Source organism: Oncorhynchus mykiss, chromosome 30, assembly GCF_057628025.1.
Source record: "Oncorhynchus mykiss isolate SJ-2025 chromosome 30, ASM5762802v1, whole genome shotgun sequence".
Taxonomy (NCBI): Eukaryota; Metazoa; Chordata; class Actinopteri; order Salmoniformes; family Salmonidae; genus Oncorhynchus; species Oncorhynchus mykiss.
Window position 1 is genome coordinate 38,963,892 of NC_143051.1, and position 22,050 is coordinate 38,985,941.

General features: G+C 42.4%; 1 protein-coding gene across 11 annotated transcripts; it reads right to left on the reverse strand.

Annotated features, from left to right (window-relative positions):
• Window positions 1-691: 691 nt before the first annotated feature.
• Window positions 692-21,038, reverse strand: celf3a (cugbp, Elav-like family member 3a). 11 transcript variants are annotated; one of them, XR_016493675.1, is made up of 14 exons: window positions 20,483-21,008; window positions 19,687-19,958; window positions 19,038-19,120; window positions 6,903-6,951; window positions 6,076-6,204; window positions 5,621-5,700; window positions 5,288-5,431; window positions 4,935-5,070; window positions 4,588-4,728; window positions 4,312-4,371; window positions 4,096-4,200; window positions 3,759-3,902; window positions 2,822-3,541; window positions 692-1,546 (listed from the first exon to the last, which is right to left on the reverse strand). XR_016493675.1 is itself a non-coding variant. In XM_090228238.1 (14 exons), exons 2-13 carry the CDS (start codon window positions 19,829-19,831, stop codon window positions 3,414-3,416), a joined length of 1,344 nt encoding a protein of 447 aa, XP_090084364.1. In that variant the 5' UTR covers window positions 19,832-19,958; window positions 20,483-21,038; the 3' UTR covers window positions 692-1,546; window positions 3,393-3,413. The 11 variants fall into 11 exon arrangements, 6 of the variants coding, with proteins under 6 accessions (XP_090084364.1, XP_036827108.1, XP_036827107.1 ...); XR_016493676.1 differs by having other exon boundaries at window positions 6,076-6,201; window positions 20,479-21,008; XR_016493674.1 differs by having other exon boundaries at window positions 20,479-21,008.
• Between the last annotated feature and the right edge of the window lie 1,012 nt (window positions 21,039-22,050).

The window sequence follows — 22,050 nt, forward strand, 5'->3', positions numbered from 1 at the left end:
ATTTGCACTTTAATACATTTTTAAATTCAGGCTGAAACAAAATGTGGAATATAGCTGGGCGAGTTGCTGCACCATCCAACCTGGCAGAGTGTGAGAGGATCTGCAGAGAAGAATGGGAGAAACTCCCCAAATACAGATGTGCCAAGCTTGTAGCGTCATACCCAAGAAGACTTGATGCTGTAATCGCTGCCAAAGGTGCTTCAACAAAGTACTGAGTAAAGGGTCCGAATACTTATGTAAATGGTATATCTTAAAAAAAAACATTTCTAAAAATCTGTTTTTGCTTTGTCATTGTGATATCGTGTGTAGGTTGCCACCCCCCCACCCCCCCAATTCAATTTAATACATTTTAGAATAAGGCTGTAACATAACAACATTTGGAAAAAGTCAAGGGGTCTGAATACTTTCCGAAGGCACTGTAAAAATGGATTGTGATACTCAATGTTACTACTCAATGTTAGCATCTGAAACCAAAGCATTGGTGTCTGTATACAGGGTAAGGAAAAAAAAAGAAGAAATGTGGGGTTGATTGGTTATGCTTTCATATGACAAGCAGGCTTCAGATATTTACTAACAGTGTAGTTTCCTACAGTAGAGTGAAAGCCAGGAAAAAAAAATATTTTGGGGAATGTATTTAAAAGCCCACTGCTCTCTGTTGCACATCAATGCATATCCACATACGTACACATCCTTTTTCTAAATTTTACTTTATTTTTTCTTAAAGACATGTTTTAAAACAGCAATTGTAGGGAATAAATAATTAAACAATGATTTTTTGATAATTACATTTATGTAATTAAACATTCTACAATAAGTTTATCCATAGTCTTGTAGACCACAGGAATCTATTTTCTAAAATAAAATGAAAAAAAAAAAACGAAAAAAAAAAAAAAAATCGCCATTAACAAATAAATTAAATGTAAAAAATGTAGATACAAAAATTCCACCCAATTACCCTCCCTCCCACCATTATGCCAATACCAGTAGTAGTGGTTATAATAACACATTTTCATTATTTGACTCCATTTAAAACAAAGATATGTACAGTGAGAAGAAGTTGATTTTCTTCCTGTTTAATTACCCCTTCTATCATTTACTTTTAAATAATAAACTAAATCTACATACCAAATCGACCAATGGTAATCATACAGAATATTATTTTTTTCCCCCGATAAAGGTTACCATCCCACTTCTTCAACCCCAGACATTGCCCTTCCCCCTTACGTTATGGACCACAAACCACACTATACAGTAAAACCCTGTTCAGTAGAATAAGTGATATGCTTTTTCATGTAGACCTTGTAGCTGACAATACAGTTTGTACATAATATGACTGAATCCAGCTGTGGAATGGTATGTGTACTCAACCACCCACCACACGTTTGTTATTTTGTTGTTACAGATTTTTGTTGTTATTGTTGCAGATACATATATTTATCATATTTTTCTGAGAAGTTTTGTTGCTCCCTGTGCTATACGGTTGGCGAAACAACCAAAAAGGCTGGAACGTCCCAAGCAGTTTCTTGATAGAACTCTTATATCTTCCCTGGGGAAGAGAGAGACAGAAAGAGAGGATGAATACAAAGAAACACAAATATTAAAATCGTTTAGATGAGCATATATATGGAGTATGTTGACACTCTTTGGAAGTATGGGAAAAACATCTGCAAACACGTTGGTTACACATATCACATGGATGTCCTCATTGATAACTACACAAGCACGCCTAGTGTCCATGCAACTCATACAGTGACAACCATACTGCTGCATTGGTGTGCATTTCTTAAATATTTTGTTGTATTGTTTTGGCAGGCAAATAAATGTCAAAACATGCACAAGAGGAATTCTGGGAGGTGTGGTTTTTTGTATCTCTTCGTAATACTCTAGTCTAATGTTACATCGCATTGACCAAACAATTGAGTCAAAGGAGATTCAAAATTCTTCTGAAATCATTTTCAGAGATAAGAGAACGTTTTTTTTTTTTTTTAAAGCTGTTATGTCAAAGGTTCCACATGAGACCGTCGCTTATGGCTTTACGTTTGATTGGAAAATCGAAGTAACCCAGAATTCCTACAGATTAATGCTGTTCCTCAGTCAGCAGCACATGTGACATGTCACAACGACAACCATACAGTTTAGCCCAAAACCCTCACATGAACGGTATCTCACGTGGTACACACACACAACTACACACACACACACACACTACTTTATTTATGAATTAATACACACAAGTACTTCGTGTGGATCCGCACACGCACATAGCATCATTATGTCACTAACTTGCACTGTAGGTCACAATCAGTCATACCAAAAACAAACAAAGTTCAGGCACTAAGTCACTTGGATTCAATTACGACTGCACAAAACCCTGCACTCACCAAAACTAAAACAGCGACCAACTAAACATGGGGGATATGTAAGAATGATAATCATGACAAACAACAAAACGGAAACGAATCAAAAAACAAAATCCAAAGAAAATATTTAGATACATGTTTGATTTACTGTTAATGCTTAATATTGCTCTGTGCAATGAAATAGATATATTGCAAAAAATATATAATAGCCTGTCATGATAATCAATTGCTTACAAAATCTGAGGTACAGTGACAGTAATTTATCAGTGTTTGTAAGGATAAAAACAGGACAAAATAATAGAGGAAACTCACAACGCACCAAACACAATTCATGGTCGCCACAGCAACTCGCCATGCAGTTGAGCATGGTGAATAAAGGCAACGGCCAAAAATAAAATAGCTAAATGGCAACCATCACAGGCAATATCGCCACAGCAACCAACACAGGCCAATTAACTTACAACGCTGTGAGAGGAAGGTTTTTTTTAGCGGTTGCTAGGCAACCATAGCGACGTAGTCTCCACGATATATGTATGGACAGGACAGTCTTGAGTGTGGTATGATGTTTTTTTTCTCAGGAAAATGACATATGACACAGCACAAAAACAATAAATAAAAAGTAAAAAAATAAATTAATGACGTATAATAGTTATTGTCTTCAACCTAATCATACAACACTTGTTAATGAAACATTTGTCTGGACTATATTAAATCTGCTTTTGAATAATGAAACATGTTGTCAATCCATTTGTCACGGCATTGGTATGGCCTTATCTCAACAAACCAAGTAGTCCTATGATTGTGTCTAAATGTAATGTTTTAAACAATTACTGCTTTTAGTAGACTGTCACCTTACTCATGTGTGGATCTGGTTCACTTATTTTATCCTAGTTGATAAGTCATTATTTTAATACTGAGCTTCCACAAAATTTTAACAAATGATCCCATAACCTACCTTTCACAGTTTCTCATTGCCTGTCAGTCCCCCTGACCCTCCATCTCACGCCTCATTCTCATCCCCCCCTTGCTCACCTTCTCATCTCCCTTGCTCATTTAGTAGGGTCGGTTGGCATCCTTGGGCCTCTTGAGCTGCACCTTGAGCCTCTTCATGCCAATCTGGAAACCATTCATGGCCTGAATTGCCGTCTGAGCACTGGACGGGTTGTCAAAACTCACAAAACCTGAAGAGAAGCAAACAGAAGCAAAACCTTATGGCCAATTCTGTGAAAGTATTAAACTACGAGAAGGGAGTATAATCCTTCCCAGCACTGCCTCCTCCTCATAATTTACTATGTTCTCAATGTGGCACACTATTCCCTATGGGCCCCGGTCAAAAGTAGTGCACCGCCTACGGTATGGGGTGCCATTTGGGACACATCCGTTGTCGTCGTCACTCACCAAAGCACTTGCTCTGATTGGTGGCACGGTCAACAAAGACCTTTGCTGAGATGACGTTGCCGAAGGGGATGAACATTTGCAGCATCTCAGAGTCAGTGAACTCCTGAGGCAGGTGATAGATGAAGATGTTACACCCCTCAGGCCCTGAGAAGAAGAAGAAGAAGAAGACGACAGTGGAAGGTTAGACCATCAAGGCTCCCTGAGGGGTTCTAACGTGACTTGAGATGATCAGGATGAGGTAGTGATTTTAGACTGTCTCACTCTGTGGGGGAACCAACATTGAACATAGTCAAAATGAGAGAATGCATAGAAGGGAGGACAAGTAGGTAGAAATCACCTTCTCGTTGCTGCAGTTGCTGAGGCTGCTGATGTTGCTGTGCAACCATTGTGTGTTGGTGTGGGAATGGCTGCCCCACCATTCCATAGGCAGAAGGGTAGGTTGCTGTGGGTGTGTTTGCATAAGTAAACATTAAGGACTGTTGAGAGGGCATTTCAAACCTAAAATTCCCTCCAGGAAATTTTAAGGACTCAAATGGACTCACTACTGTCCCACCTGTGTAGTGCTGCATCCCAGCGTACGCTTGCTGAAGAGGATCCAAAACTGGAGTTTGAGCTGAGAGAGAGAAAATCAAAGAAAAACAACAGCCCGATTTATCAACTGCTATACAAACATGCTTTTTTTGGGGGTGCTTACATGCTCTAAATGGCATTTGGTGCCATGCAACAGCTTACACCCTTAGTAAACAAACAAACATGCTAGATAAGGTTAATTTGCTTACATTTTCATAATGATAGTCTGATGGAAGCAAAGTCAGAGTAAGTGAGATACCTTGGTAAGAATGAACTCCATTGGTGTACAGGGTTTCAGACACTGACTGTCCATTGGGTGGAGCTGGGACTGGAGGGTAGCTGAGTGGTGGAGGCAGAGCAGGCACCGGTGTGGCTGCCATGGTGGGCGGAGTGCTGGTACCTGCACAGGACGACCGTTCAGGGGACAGGCAGACACGGTTAAACGAAACGCAGGAACAAATGCAATAAAATGGATCCAAAAACAGACAAAATGGGGCCAAGACTTTAGAGAAACGAAACGTATATAAAGAGAGAAACTGAGCCAAGCAGAGAATCCCGTGGGAGGGGATGAAAAGTGGCAGAGGACGGCAGCTTGTTATTAAGTACCTGAGGAGGTAGTGAGTGATGCGATGGGCGTGGCAATGAGGCTGCTCGGGTTGAGGGCAGCCAACTGCTGCATGGTGATGGTGGACACAGGAGACAAGTACGCCGACTGGGCCACCAGAGCCTGCTGCTGCACCAGCTACAAAGAAGAAAAGAAGTGAAGGCGTCTCATTCACCGCCAGGATCACATCCCAAATGGCACCCTATCCCCTATAGTAGTGCACTACTTATGACCCGTATAAGAAATATTGGGTGCCATTTTGGGGTGTAGCCATTCACCACCAGTGTGTTGGCTTGAGTATTATGCTTGGGGTTCAGTGCTATAATGCTTGGGGTTCAGTACTACTAGTACTCACTGCCTGTGTGTAGGCATTGTAAGCCCCGAGGTGTAAGGTCATGGGACTGATGACCCCCAGCTGGGACGCCACCTGCTGCATGCGCCTTATCCCTCGCTCCTTCTCAGAGTCGGCGAACTTCACCACCAGGCTGGAAGAGGCTCCCTGCGGGGAGAAAGGGGGACATTACACGGTGAAAATTACACACGTCACTGTACCAAATTACCTACATCACTGTTAACACAAGGACTGAGGAGCATACATTGTCTCCACTCCTATAAACTACAGTCTCTATGTCTAAATGACTGCTTTGGAGAGTATTTGAGTGTGTGTGTGTGAGAGTGACTGACTGACCGGTAGAGTGCGGCTCCCATGCAGAGTGCTGATGGCTGCCGCAGCCTCTGCATTGTTCTGGTACTTCACAAAGGCACAGCCTACAAAACATGACACATCGTCAAACCCTGGCCTCCCCCCGCGTGACACGACATATCGCAGGCTACGGCCTACAAAGTGCATCTCACCATCGACACTTCATCAGTTATAGCCACGTCATGAACCGTGGTCCACAAAACATTCATTACGTCATCAATCACAACCCATAAACTGCGTTTCCGCATCATTACCTATGATCTACAAAACATATTGCATCATCAGTCATGCCTCATACAACACAGAAAATCAAGCATTTATGCAGTGCCACGGGTTTAGATGTGACCGATTCCTGACCTTCATGGTAATATTAGTGCTGTTGACGTGGTGGCGTCGATGTAAGGCTAAATGCTGCAGCGGTCAGTAATGGTGTGAGCTACCTTTGCTAGTGCCGTCAGGGCCGCGGAGCACGGTGCACTCTTCAATGTTCCCAAACTCCTCAAACATCTTCCTCACGTCCGCGTCAGACTGCTGCTTCCCCAGCATGCCCACAAACAGCTTCCTGTCTTCTAAGGGGAAGATGAGGTGAGGGGCCAAGATAGAAACGCAGAGAAAGGAATTTGGACATAGAGTGATGGGGGGGGGGGGGCAGAGAGAGTGGTTGGTTGAGGGCAAGAACAGGCAGAGGCAAGATCGAATGATTATAATTGAATGATTTAATTGTTTACATTGCTTCATAAGCCCAATGTGTGTTAATCGATCAGCTAAATTGTTAGGCATTCATGTAGGGTGTTACAACATACAGTATGTTGATGCCTGTGACTATTGTGCTATAACCCTGCTATATACAGAAAAGGCCACCAGAGTGCAGTATCAAGGAAACGTGCTGCATAAAAGAGCACGATCTGGCTGTGACTGGAATGCTCCTTCGTCATCCACTGTTCTGTATGCTCGGTGACATAATGAAATACGCAGTTGGTTGAAATCCTTATTATAATTACTTTCTCTAGTCAGGCACTCAAATATTAAAGTAGTAGCATTCTTGAGTTACTCATTTTTTTAGAGGTATGGTTTAGAAGCAGGAGTTGCTCAGAAGCAGTGACAAGTGGCTATTTTTGTTGAAGCTGGGAAGAACCTGTTTCAGGCTTTTGTCTTGAGACATTGCAGTTTGTTTGAGACAGAGTGTTGTTTCAAAAAGGTAATATGTTAGACAGGTGTTTGAGAGGTGTTGTTTGAACAGGTGTTGCTATGGACGGATGTCTCTTACCCCCTCTGCCCTCGCTGTCTGCTGGCTTCACTTGAATGGGCCGGTTCATCTGAAATAGAAGGCCCACATTACATGGCCAGTAAGCAAGTTGCTCTTATCCCAAGGCACATCCATAATTAAGCAGATGCTTGTTTAGTTGCATATGTACCGTACATACATGCATATTGTGCATGTGTAAGTAGAACACAAGAAAAAGAGCTGGAATGTGAGCTGGCCACTCCCTGGGCTTCTGATGAAGCCCTGCCTCGACCCATCACCCTCCTGGTTTACTGCTCTCCTTCTCCTCTCTTTCCCTATCAATTATATTCCCTCCCAGAGTCTGTCAGTGATACTGTTCAAGATCTTCATTCACTTTTCTTGTCCCCCTCTCAAACGCCCTTATCTAATCCTGTCCTCTATCGTTTTTTCTCTCCCTATCAGGCATAAAAAAAACAGGAAAAGCACACACCCACGCGGGATTGGGCAAGTGATAAGATTAAGAATGCTCGCCGGCTAATCTGGATTACCAAAGCATGCTGGATTAGAATAGTGAAAGATTCTGAGCAGAGCGAGAGGGGGAAGGAGCTGTAGAGGAATGGATAGAATCAGAATCAGACCAGAATGAGGAGAGAGCAACCAAAACAAAGTAAGAAACAGACCACCTTTCACACGTCATCAAAACCCAATCCACAAAAATGACTTCACAACAGTTGTGGACCACAAACACAATCCTTGTAATGATGTAGGCGTAGCTAGGCACTTCAATGCTCTCTCTCAAATGTTTGGTGATGCAGTGAGAAGGAGAGCGGGTGGAGGGTGCAGAGAGGAAAGGGATTGGCGAGCAGAAAGGAGCGGGGCAGAGTGACAGTGTGTTACCGCTGGCTTAATGAAGGTCTTAATTATGGAGCTGGTGACATTTGAGCTAGTCACTGATCCCAGTCTCTGATTGATCAGTTGTGATCAGTCACTGGGAGACAGTATTGATCAGTGCTGGTCGGGCCCTTGCCACCTGCATGCACAAACACCATCACCAGCAGGCCTGGTGTTTTCTGATGGAGAATGAGCCATTGGTAACGACAATGAATTCGATGACCGTGTGGATTGAGAAGCATCTGTTTACCGGGAAGGAATGAAAGCAGTAATTCAAAACGCATGTGAACGTGGTGAATGTTTCCGGAAGTCAGTAAATAGAATATAATTTTCTTCTCAGAGGTGATGTTTTTCTACACGCCTCAAAATGTTCGACAAAGTCACCTTGGATAAAGTCACCTGCTAAATTAGTTAATTTAATTTGCATCGGGTTAAAGATGACTGTAATAAAAACACACAAAACCAAAATATCACGTCTTAGCCAACACTTAGACTTTAATGACAACCTCATGACGCAACAATTGTTTGATAGATTGTTCGTATAAACCCGTCTCAAATCAAATTTCAGGATATTATAACAGCCTGAATAAAACAGAGTATACTTCATATAAACGCTAGGTTAGTCAATCTATGACTTGAGTGCTACCACGGTTACGATAAGGAGAGTAGAAGCAGAGCAGATGGCACAAGAGACAGGAATTAAGAGTATACAAGAGCAAGGCTTGGATCAGGGGGGAGGCCATCGAGGCAGTGGCACTCGACATCGGCACGGCAACCAGCCCTGCTCCTCTGACAAAGTCTCCACCTCGCATTGCGGTCACCATGACACCCTTGTGATGAGATCCACAGCAGGTAAACAAGGTTGCCCCGAACAACGCGCGTAGGAGAGGGGAAAAAACGAATGACTAAAGGGTGGTACTAGGTTGAGAGACATTGGGATTATTAGGATGTGTATGTCGCGGGGAAGAAAGGATGCTTGGGGGAGAACTGGAATTTTAGGGACAAGGGGACATGGGATGGTGCCTGTTGCATTTAACTGCTGCCACAAGGGCAGATACTGTGGGGACCAAGAAAATGTCTCCACATATTCCACTGTGCGAGCCAAGCCACTTCATACTTTTCCTCTTCTAGATTTTCTCTGCAAATCAACAGGCTCATTTAAAAACAAAAAAACAGCACAGATAAAATACAGCCAAAAGGACAAACCGGCCATATCTGTGACCCATTTTATCTCTCAATGTTCATGTTGCCGTTTTTTTTAAATCGAAAGCTACAGTGACCTTATGATTATTTCTCAAACTCTACAAACACAGTGGCACAAACACAAATGTCCACACAGGCAGTCTGTAGACACATACACCGTCTGTTCATGGCAGCCTCGTATGTATAAACACTCTTGCCTACATTGATGTGAGCACACACACAGTTAATTTTTCCCCCTGTGATGCCATAAGGGATTTCGCTAGGATTACAGTATGAGATATTAAATCCATAGATCATCCAACCAAATCACAGCAAGACCCCTCCCCCACACCTGACCACATCCCCTCAATGCGCACACACACACACACGCTCATATTTATAGAGGAGCGTGAATGTGGGATGGGAGATGATAGCAGAGACAGGGTGTGTATATCCCTGTTAATCACATTCTTCATCACATTTCTCTCCTCTCTTGCCCTCTTCCAAACCAGAGGACAGCTCATAATCTCTGTCCCCTCCACTCACTCACTGTATCAATAAGCCCCAAACAGGCTGCAGTGAAGAGGGTGACACATTTCTCTCTAATTCAAGTCCATTCTGCCCGTCTGCCAGAAAAGCAGTGACTGAAAGGTAAATATATCAGCGGAGACCATCTCTGTCTCTCTCAAGAGTGTGTACAGGGAGGGTGGGAGTGAGGGAAGGGGGGGCACAAAGACAGTTTTCCCTTTCGCCTCCCTCCGCTCCATCACACAGCGCTGGTCATTGCATCGCGCCGGTTACCTAGCAACCTGGCATCCCTCGTCCCCACCGTCTCCTGGCAACGAGACCTGCGACTATAATCAACCCCCCCCCCCCCCCCACATACACCAGAACACACATCTGAACATGTACAGAGATAATTACAGAGCACAGAAAACACACAGGTGGAGACATAGGCTATATCTCTATTCGCAGATGCAAACAAAGAGAAAAAAAATCTGACATAGAAAAACACTCAGGCACACAACGAGATAAACAAAGCAACAAAGGCAGGCACAGAAAAAAAGGTACAATCGCAAACACAGATGGGAAATCTCCCTACGCGCACACGCGCACGTCAACAATCTGTAATCAATGAGCAAGCCTGTCTTCAGTATGTCACTGCTGGTCATGCTCGGCCTGTTAACACATTCAACGCTCTCTAGGGTGGGGTCATACATTGAAATACAACCTCGCTGCTTTTCTTCGTCTGAAGATGCGGAGTATATCTCTAAAAGTAGAGATATACGGAAGTAGGTACAGTACAGTCAGAGGCGAGTTGATTCTGAATCGTCAACCATTTTCTCTGTGCATAATGTTGGAAGTATATGTTAACCATATGTTATGTTTGTCCATATTGCACAGGGGAAAAAAACTACAATTGTGGGAGCTGGACTTGTTTTCATAGAGCTGCGTCCTAGTTTTTTTTTTTTTGGTTTAGTCAGTTTAATTCCACCTAAGTGCGATATATATATAGATGCATGTCCATCAGATTAAACGCTGGCCCTGCTCTGTGCGCCTGAGTTCACAGAGCCTGAGGAGTTTTGTCATAAGAGCCTCTTTCCACTCCACATTCACGCACACACACTCGTACCCCCCACCCCCGACAAAACACCATCGTTCTCTGTAACAGATGTCTGTATTTAAGCTGATAAACGTACTGCCTCAATGCACCCTCGTCCCACAACCCCCACTGACCCACCCCCCACCCGCTGCTCATGTCAAACTTTCATTAATTTCTTACCCCATCCCCCACCCTCCTCCCCACCATTCATCCAATTTCTCTTCAATTCACACCCATTTACCCTCCTCGCAAATTGAATCTATTCTACATTCTTCCCTACAGTCTCCCCAAGTGACAGCTGTTGAGTCTTTCTACAGTGTGCATGACATCTGTACTATCCCTTGGCTTGCACACATTGATATCAGCCTGTAATTATATGCATACATATGCAAATGTACACACACACTTTAATAGATCAATCAGATAAGTGTGCTCAGATATGCACTCGTTATAATAATCATCCCTGGTCAGACTACTCACTGCTTTTAATGCTTACACACAGCACATAGAACAAATAGGAGACCCCACAGGCATACTGTGCGCACACACACACACACACACACACACACACACACACACACACACACACACACGTTGAAGTCAGAAGTTTACATACACTTAGGTTGGAGTCATTAAAACTCGTTTTTCCAACCACTCCACAAATTTCTTGTTAAAGTACGGTTTGGCGAGTCGGTTTTAGGACATCTACTTTGTGCATGGCAATTAATTTTTCCAACAATTGTTTACAAACAGATTATTTCACCGTATCACAATTCCAGTGGGTCAGAAGTTTACATCCACTAAGTTGACTGTGCCTTTAAACAGCTTGGAAAATTCCAGAAAATGATGGCATGGCTTTAGAAGCTTCTGATAGGCTAATTGACATCATTTGAGTCAATTGGCGGTGTCACTGTGGATGTATTTCAAGGCCTACCTTCAAGCTCAGTGCCTCTTTGCTTGACATCATGGGAAAATCAAAAGAAATCAGCCAAGACCTCAGAAAAAAAACTTGTAGACCTCCAAGGTTCATCCTTGGGAGCAATTTCCAAACGCCTGAAGGTACCACGTTCATCTGTACAAACAATAATACGCAAGTATAAACACCATGGGACCACGCAGCCATCATACCGCTCAGGAAGGAGACGCATTCTGTCTCCTAAAGATGAACGTACTTTGGTGCGAAAAGTGCAAATCAATCCCGGAACAAAAGCAAAGGACCTTGTGAAGATGCTGATACAAAAGTATCTATATTCACAGTAAAACGAGTCCTATGTTGACATAATCTGAAAGGCCGCTCAGCAAGGAAGAAGCCACTGCTCCAAAACCGCCAATAAAAAGCCAGACTATGGTTTGCAACTGCACATGGGGACAAAGATCATACTTTTTGGAGAAATGACCTCAAGCATACTTCCAAAGTTGTGGCAAAATGACTTAAGGACAACAAACTCACGGTATTTGAGTGGCCATCACAAAGCCCTGACCTCAATCCTATAGAACATTTGTGGGCAGAACTGAAAAAGAGTGTGCGAGCAAGGAGGCCTACAAACCTGACTCAGTTACAGCAGCTCTGTCAGGAAGAATGGGCCAAAATTCACCCAACTTATTGTGGGAAGCTTGTGGAAGGCTACCCGAAACATTTGACCCAAGTTAAACAATTTAAAGGCAATGCTACCAAATACTAATTGAGTGTATGTACTGGGAAAGTGATGAAATAAATAAATCATTCTCTCTACCATTATTCTGACATATCACATTTTTTAAATAATGTGGTTATCCTAACTGATGGGGATTTTTTACAAGCATTAAATCTCAGCAATTTAGAAAAATTGAGTTTAAATGTATTTGGCTAAGCTGTATGTAAACTTTTGACTTCAACTGTATGTATGTATGTATGTATGTATGTACACTGCTCAAAAAAATAAAGGGAACACTAAAATAACACATCCTAGATCTGAATGAATGAAATATTCTTATGAAATACTTTTTTCTTTATATAGTTGAATGTGCTGACAACAAAATCACACAAAAATGATCAATGGAAATCAAATGTATCAACCCATGGAGGTCTGGATTTGGAGTCACACTCAAAATTAAAGTGGAAAACCACACTACAGGCTGATCCAACTTTGATGTAATGTCCTTAAAACAAGCCAAAATGAGGCTCAGGAGTGTGTGTGGCCTCCACGTGCCTGTATGACCTCCCTACAACGCCTGGGCATGCTCCTGCCCAGCAACAGCCCCAAAACATCACTGCTCTAGAGGAGATCTGCATGGAGGAATGGGCCAAAATACCAGCAACAGTGTGTGAGAACCTTGTGAAGACTTACAGAAAACGTTTGACCTCTGTCATTGCCAACTGAGTGTATATAACAAAGTATTGAGATAAACTTTTGTTATTGACCAAATACTTATTTTCCACCATTATTTGCAAATAAATTCATTAAAAAACCTACAATGTGATTTTCTGGATTTTTTTTTTCATTTTGTCTGTCATAGTTGAAGTGTACCTATGATGAAAATTACAGGCCTCTCTCATCTTTTTAAGTGGGAGAACTTGCACAATTGGTGGCTGACTAAATACTTTTTTGCCCCAGTGTATGTATGTATGTATGTATGTATGTATGTATGCATGCATATAATACACACACACAGTGTGTATGCTCAATTGTTAGTCATAAATTCATTCATTTTCAGACTATTCACAAAATAATGTGTCTGACTCATGGCTGAGTAAATGTCAAGCTTAGTCAGACGTTAAAAAAAAACATTTTTAGGGAGAGCGTCTATTCTTTATGAAGATCTTTAAAAAAGAAAAAAAAGAAGCTCTGACGAAGCTAAATAAACTATTGATACTGACAAGAGCAGTGTGTACGTTCTTATTTCCTTTATGAAGACGTCAACATCTCCAGTCCACATCTCTGGATGTTTTCTTCCCTAGCACACACACTCCATCCCCCCTTCAGCAAACCATGTCAGTCTGAACACCTGCCCTCCCCCTCCCCCACAAGACACACACAGTCACACGTAGACTCATTCCATCTCTGGAGACATGCCCCAGCAATCTGCACACCAAAAAAAATGAAGTGTATGTACAGTTCATTATTCAAAATTAGTCCTAAAATACTGGAATATCATTCACAGGCAGACTTTACTAAATCCATCGTCACCTGGTTATTTCTTGCTAATGAAGGGCAATGTCCGGTTCTGATTTCAGTGAAACATTATCATAACAAAGCACTGAAACAAGCATTTGACCCTTACCAGTGGGGATGACTATTGTGAAAGCACATACAATCTAGATCCAAAATGTAGATAAAGGGGGATCAAGGAAAGGGGATATATAGGTCATATTCAATTTGTGAGTTGGTCCATGTCGTGTCTGTATGGTCATGTTTATCCGTCTCCAGCAGCTGTACCAGTGAAGTTAACCAGACACACTGGGATGGCAACAAAACAGAATTCAGACAGCGAGAGATCGCAGCGGGGAGATGGAGAAACAGAGGAGACAGGAGGACATGAGTACAAGACGGGAGGAGAGAGAGAGACCAGCAGATTCTCCTTTTGACACTATCCTCTGCCTCCATGTCAGTGAGACGGAGAGTCTCTCACCTGAAATTAAACACAAGGCCAGGTGCCACTCAGATCAGACCATATGTTCATCCCGCCGTCCCCCCCCCCCCCCTTACTCCTTTTTACATCTACTTTTCGGCCGTAGTTGTGTATTGTGAGGACAGTTAAAAGCACTGACATTTCCCACCATGGCAGGCAGCGTATAGCTCACTACAGACAGAGGGATGTTGAATATAAATGCACAAGGAGAGGAGGAGAGAGATAATAACATGCTTCAGCTTTCTGTATTCAGAAGCGCATTGGTGTATTCGTGTCTTACAATTACTTTCATGTTTTTTCCTTTATAGCGTCCCTGACAAGGGGATGGTGAAGTTAATTATTCTCTGGCAGTGCAGGTGCTATTAGATAACGATTACACCACAGCTGGTAGTGGGGGTGGGGATACTACTTCTCCGGGGGTGGGGGTGGGGTAGTCAGTGTCTAGCTAATAAGGTGGTTTTCATCATTGCGGGGGTTGGGATGGGACACACGAGGGGGAGGTTGTTCTTGGACGGTTGTACATGGCTTAGGTGAGAAGGTCTGGGAAGCGAGTCACTGGGGAGATGGACGGGGGAGACGGGGTTTAACGACGGGGAACCTGCCTGCTGATCCTCTCTGAGAGGTCAGGAAGGCCAGACTACTGTCATGCTAATAATAGGATTTACAGTATATTGCTGCTAGTGCTAACTCTACCTCTCTGGCTCCCAAATGCCCCTCACTGTCTCAGCTTGCGAGTAAGCATTTCATTGTACTGAGTACACTACGCTGTGTCCTGGGCAAATGACAAATAAAACTTTGATTTGGCCCACTACCATCTTAAAATGGGAATACTGGTAATAAAACCCAACAAAAGAATACAACTCAGTAAACCTCAATAAAAAGAGGGAGATATTGAGAGGAGGCAAGGTGAGTGGAGGAGGAAACCAGGTTTGTCCAATAATAATTCCTAGCTGTGTTGCATATAGCCTATTTAGAGTCCCAAATGGTTGCCCCTATTCCCTGCATAGTGCACTACTTTTGACCAGAACCCTATGGGCCCTGGTCAAAAGTAGTGCAGTACATACAGTACCTACAGAAAGTATTCATAATCCTTGACACATTTTGTTGTGTTACAGCCTGAATTCAAAATGGATTAAATAGATTCTCACCCATCTATGACAGAGAGAAAACATGTTTTTAGAAATGTTGGCTCATTTATTTAAAATTAAATACAGAAATCACTCATTTAAATAAGTATTCATACCCCTTTGCTATGACACTCCAAATTGAACTTAGGTGCATACAATCTCCTTGAGATGTCACTACAACTTGGAGTTCACATGTGTCCAATTCAATTGTTTGGACATGATTTAGAAAAAAAACACCTGTCTAGATAAGGTTCCACAGTTGACAGTGCATGTCAGAGTAGAAACTATACCTTATAGAGTCTAAGGAACTGTCCATAGAGCGCCGAGGTACATTGTGATAAGCCATATATCTGGGGAAGGGTATAAAACAATTTATACAGGGTTTGAATGTTTCTAAGAGCACAGTGGTGTCAATCATTGGGAAATGAAAAAAATATCGAACTTATCAGACTGCCTAGAGCTGGCCGTCCAACCAAACTGAGCAACCGAGCAAGAAGGACCTTGGTCTGGGAGGTGACCAAGAACCCAATAACAACTACAGAGTTCATTGGCTGAGATGGGAGAACCTGCCAGAAGGACAGTCTCTACAGCACTTTACCAACCTGGGCTTTATGGTAGATTGGCCAAATGGACGCCACTCCTTAGAAAAAGGAACATGACAGCACACCTGGAGTTTACCAAAAGACACATAAAAGACACAAGGCAAATGATTCTGTGGTCCGATGAGACACACATTTAACTCTCTGGTCTGAATGCAAAGCGTTATGTCTGGTGAAAACCATGCAGAGCTCATCACCCATCTAAAACCCTCCCTACTGTAAAGTATGGTGGTGGCAGCATCATGCTATGGGGATGCTTTTCAGCAGCAGGGACTGGGAGACTAAGGATAGAAGGAACAATGAATGGAGCCAAATAGAGGCAAATCCTTGATAAGAACCCGCTTCAGAGAGCAAACGACCTTAGACTAGGGGGGAAGATTTACGTTCTAACAGGACAATGACCCCAAGCATACAGCCAAAGCAATGCTGGAATGGCTTCAGAACAAGAATATTCAAGTCCTTGAGTGGCCCAGCCAATCCCATTGAAAATCCGTGGAAAGGCTTGAAGATTGCTTTTCACCGCCGCTCCTCATCTAAACATAACAGAGCTTGAGAAAATCTGCAAGAAAGAATGGGAGAAAATCCCCAAATCCAGATGTGCAAAGCTGATACAGACACACCCAGGACGACTCAAAGCTGTAATCATCGCCAAAGGTACTGACTCAGGGGTGTGACTATTTACAGAACCAGTCAAAAGTTTGGACACACCTACTCATTTCAAGGGTTTTTTATTTTTTACATTGTAGAATAATAGTTAAGAGAACAAAACTATTGAATAACACATATGGAATCATGTAGAAACCCCAAAAAGTGTTATATTTGAGATTCTTCAAAGTAGCCACCCTTTGCCTTGATGACAGCTTTGCACACTCTTGGCATTCTCTCAACCAGCTTCAGAGGGAATGCTTTTCCAACAGTCTTGATGGAGTTCCCATATATGCTGAGCATTTGTTGGCTGCTTCTCCTTCACTCTGCGGTCCGACTCATCCCAAACCATCTCCATTGGGTTTAGGTTGGGTGATTGTGGAGGCCAGGTCATCTGATGCAGCACCATCACTCTCCTTCTTGGTCAAATAGCCCTTACACAGCCTGGAGGTGTGTTTTGGGTCATTGTCCTGTTGAAAAACAAATGGTAGTCCCACTAAACCCAAACCATAAGGGATGGCGTATCGTTGCAGAATGCTGTGGTTGCCATGCCGATTAAGTGTGCCTTGAATTCTAAATACCTTCATGTCTTAAAGTAATGGACTGTTGTTTCTCCTTGCTTATTTGAGCTGTTCTTGCCATAATATGGACTTGGTCTTTTACCAAATAGGGCTATCTTCTGTATACCACCCCTACCTTGTCAATCAATTGTGACTAAACGCATTAAGGAAAGAAATTCCAGAAATTAACATTTAACAAGGCCCACCTGTTAATTTACATGCATTCCAGGTGACTACCTCATGAAGCTGGTTGAGAGAATGCCAAGAGTGTGCAAAGCTGTCAAGGCAAAGGGTGGCTACTTTGAAGACTGTATATAAATGAGATCTGTATTTCATTTTCAATAAATTTGTAAAAAAATACATGTTAAACATGTTTTCACTTTGTCATTATGGGATATTGTGTCTAGATGGGTAACAACAAAATGTGGATTAGTGCCATCAGCAAAGCACCCCCACACCACATCCTCCATGCTTCACGGTGGGAACCACACATGCCGAGATCATCCGTTCACCTACTCTGCGTCTCACAAGACCCAGCGTTTGGAACAAAAAATGTCAAATCTGGACTCATCAGACCAAAAGACAGATTTCCACCGGTCTATTGCTCGTGTTTCTTGGCCCAAGCAAGTCTCTTCTTATTGGTGTCCTGCAGTAGTGGTTTCCATGAATACCTGATTCATGCAGTCTCCTCTGATCAGTTGATGTTGAGATGTGTCTGTTACTTGAACTCTGAAGAATTTATTTTCCAGATTGACTGACCTTCATGTCTTAAAGTAATGGACTGTTGTTTCTCCTTGCTTATTTGAGCTGTTCTTGCCATAATATGGACTTGGTCTTTTACCAAATAGGGCTATCTTCTGTATACCACCCCTACCTTGTCAATCAATTGTGACTAAACGCATTAAGGAAAGAAATTCCAGAAATTAACATTTAACAAGGCCCACCTGTTAATTTACATGCATTCCAGGTGACTACCTCATGAAGCTGGTTGAGAGAATGCCAAGAGTGTGCAAAGCTGTCAAGGCAAAGGGTGGCTACTTTGAAGAATCTCAAAAAATATACATATATTTTGATTTGTTTAACACTTTTTTGGTTACTACATGTGTTATTTCATAGTTTTGTCTTCACTGTTATTCTACAATGTAGAAAATAGTAAAAAGTAGTAAAAAATAGTAAAGAAAAACCCTTGAATGAGTAAGTGTGTCAACTTTTGACTGGTACTGTATATAAATGAGATCTGTATTTCATTTTCAATAAATTTGTAAAAAAATACATGTTAAACATGTTTTCACTTTGTCATTATGGGATATTGTGTCTAGATGGGTAACAACAAAATGTGGATTATGTCAAGGGGTATGAATACTTTCTGAAGGCGGAACGCAATACTCGTCTGTTTGTATAGAGACTGCCGAGAGAGAGCGCCTGTCATGTCACATTCTGCTCCATAAATGTCACTTGGCAGCACACCTGCTGCCTGGTTATGCTAAACAAGCTGCTCTAACTTTGATTTCGAATGTGCGGGACGCGAGAGAGGGCAAGGTAACTCCAGCATGCCCCTAAGCTGTCACTCCCAACCCACCAAGACGTAGGATGATGACTAAGACGCTGACTGGATGCGTCATGTATAGGGAAATATAGGAAAGCCGCCCCTGACCTTCCTCTTGGGCAAATTAACTCAAAGGGAAGTGGAGCTCACATGTCAGAGTGAGTTATTTTTTTCTGTGGCACACTGTTGTGTCTGTGTGTGTGTGTAGTGCAGTGAGGTAGACTGCCACTTGTTCCGCCTTGTGCTCATGGGAATGGTTGCGCCCCAAATGGGACCCGATTTTCCTACGTAGTACTAGTGCACTAATTGTGACCAGGGCCCATACGGCTCTAGCCAATAGTGCACTACATAGGGAACAGGATGCCATTTGGGACTCAGCCAGTGTGTGCTGTTGAACGTCAGAGAGAGCACTCACCCCTGGTAGCGTCTTCTGCTCGTGCAGTGCATTCTGGGCCTTGAGGGCAGACTCTCGTTCGCAGTATGTCAGGAAGGCACAGCCTGGTGGGAGGATTGAGGGTTCATTATACCATTAAACAAAGATCGGTGCATAACACTAGGTCTATAAGTGGAATGTATTAGTTTACCGTGATGCAACAAATGGGCAGAGAGAAAATGCAGCAGGTTGCACTGTGACTTTTAATATTCTGTTGTAGAAAATAAATGAATATAGGCTACTAAGCCTGTGGACGGGAGAAGTTACATTTTCTACAATGACACCCATTCCCTATATAGAGCACTACTTTAACCAGAGCCCTATGGGCCCTTGTCAAAAGTAGTACACTACATGCAGAATAGGGTGCCATTTGAGATGTACCAGCTGAAGCAATGGTTACAACAACAAAGACAAGCTGGAAGGTGCACTGATGAAACACATTTATTGCTGGCCAGAAAGGACTTAACTGCCAGTGGCCATGCATCTGTTACATAGGTCTCATAGCCTAAATATGCTCAGTCATATAGCCTAAACAACGTCTAATCCCTGACAGAAGGACTATGTATTGTAATTAAGTATTTCCGTGCGCTCTACAGCCTAGCCTATACAGTGTTGTCTCTTCTCCCCTTACCTTTGTGCATCCCCGTGTACTTGTCCTTTATCACTGTCAACTCATAGATTTTCCCGAACTGTTCGAAGATCGGTTTCAAGTCCTTCTCCTCAAGATTTCGGGGTATCTGCCCAATGAAGAGCTTGATTGCGTCGGCCTCCTTCATTGACACGGTGTGGGAGCGGGGATGTGCGCACGGAGGACGGACACTGGAAATGTGGTCAGAAGGAGCGGGGAGGACCTATAGATCTTCGGACAATGTGGAGATGACGGGCAAAGGTTTCAACTCGGTCCTGGAGACGAGGAGAGCGAGGGAAGGTGTTTAGAACACAACGACAGATGAGAAGAAGAGGTCTAGTCTAAATTATTCATTTATTCTTTAAATGCATAGCTACTTTCATTTTTATTTCAATGTTTTGAATAGCAGGAGCTATCACGGTCATCGGTTGGTATAGCCATGCAAAACATATTGGAATGTTGCAATTATAAATGAATTGCAATGGTTTTCCCTGTAATTGTTTGTAATCAGTCCCCGCACCAAAAATAAATAAATCGGGAAATTGATGAGCTGATAACCTATTATTAGGATCTGACTAACATCGTTGTTTACACGGGTAAATTAATGTATATAAACAGACATCGAAGTACTCCTTTGTTCAAACCTCTATGGGTCTAAACTGCTTGTTTAAACCCATAGGCTATACTGTCACGTTGTGTCAACGTATGGCCTGTTTGGTCCCTTTGTCAAGATGGGGTGACGATAACAATGAATTGAACATAATTGTACATACGTTAAGAGAACAAAATCCTCACCTACTATTCCTCCTTGATCCTCTCTCCTTCGTCTCGCAGTTAGTTGAGAGCAGTATCACCCGTTCTCCTCTGTCCCTTGTCAAATAGGGTTTATTTTCGGTTTCTGTCTATTCTCCTGTTCAATTAAATTTGTCTAATGTAGGACCCCTCTGAATCCGTGCCTTGACAAGTTACCCCCAAAAGAGCGCACCGAACAAATCCAAGCGACGACGTCCTTTATCCATAAACATGAGCGTGTGATGCTTTATCTCGTAGTTTTGATTTGTGTTGTGTACAAACCTGGGTTTCCACTAAATACACACAAAATTGGATTTTCGAAAAAAATGACAACCTCTTTGGGATTTCTCAAGCGGTTTGTGGTTATAATAAAAGGCTCCCTATGATCCAACACAGGAAATGGTAGACTATTGCTGCCGCTCGCTCCCGCGTTGGCTGGCTCTGTGTATTCTGTTGCCTTTGACGTCGTAAACCGGTGTCTCCCTCCCTGTCGATCTATATGCTCCCTTAGGTTGTAACAAGCCGTGATGTCTGCCGTTAGGAAGCGTCTAAGAATTCTACCAGGACTGGTCTTAAGACGACATTTCCTCCATTCTCAATTTTTTTGACTGTGCAGAATGAGACAACATAATGATACAAAATCGATTACTTAATCATATAATACTTAACATTTACTGGACTAAATGATACTTTTATAATCTATGAGAGGGATTTTTTGTTTTGACATGTTTTCGTCCTTCATTTCAGCCATGCACTTTTTGACGGTGCCTGACATCAAGGGATGCAAATCTGTCTTTTGTTCTAGTAGTGAGAGCTGACCGCGGTGCTGAAATGGTTGTAGACGCGGTCGCTGACTGAAACTTCGATTGACAAAAAATAAATAAAAACATGAATCTCTTTAAAATTTGACATATGTCATAAGTCATTTGAATGGTTCTGCTGCACACACCCACTTTACCCTCAATGAGCGAACATGTAAACAATAGGCCCACATGACAACATTCACTTATGCGCACATACCTAATCATGGCACTTCAAATAAACACATACAGTACAAGATTTTCTCACAATGAAAAACAGATAGTTGTATGAGCTCTTGCCGAAACCCCCACTGGGTTTATCCCAGTTTTAAATAACCAGTGGTGTTTTAATCTTTTTTTTCTCCTCAATATTTATTGTACCCAAACCATTTCTTAAATTTGCCATCTATCATCTCTCCTTAAATCATGTCCCCACTTCCATCCCTATGCACATGCATGGACTAAGAACTTTAGACTAAATCTTACTCATCTTGATGATACAATACAATGGTTGACATTTAGAAAATAGTTGAAATTGGCAGGTGATTATTTCAGATGGTGCATGTCAATTGACAAGAAGAAGAAAAAGTTAGGCTTAGGGCTTAACTTGAGCAGGGGCTCACTTGAGCCGAGTACCTGCACCTCACATTTTCTACTGCTCGATGTCAGCGGTGACATTCTCAAGATAGAACACTTTCTGTAAAATGTAAAAGTGTGATCTATCCTATGAATATGATGATCCTATCAACACAGTTGGGAGTACCTAGACTGTCAC

Bases quoted from the DNA above. Each gene is read 5' to 3' on its own strand.
- celf3a (XM_036971210.2), bottom strand. From the start codon at position 19,831: ATGAAGGAGGCCGACGCAATCAAGCTCTTCATTGGGCAGATACCCCGA. The intron at 4,729-4,934 runs GTACTTAATAAC...CGTCCTGTGCAG, and splicing joins ATCACTCACTACCTCCTCAG to GTACCAGCACTCCGCCCACC. The intron at 3,903-4,095 runs GTGATTTCTACC...TCTTCTTCTCAG, and splicing joins GCAACTGCAGCAACGAGAAG to GGCCTGAGGGGTGTAACATC.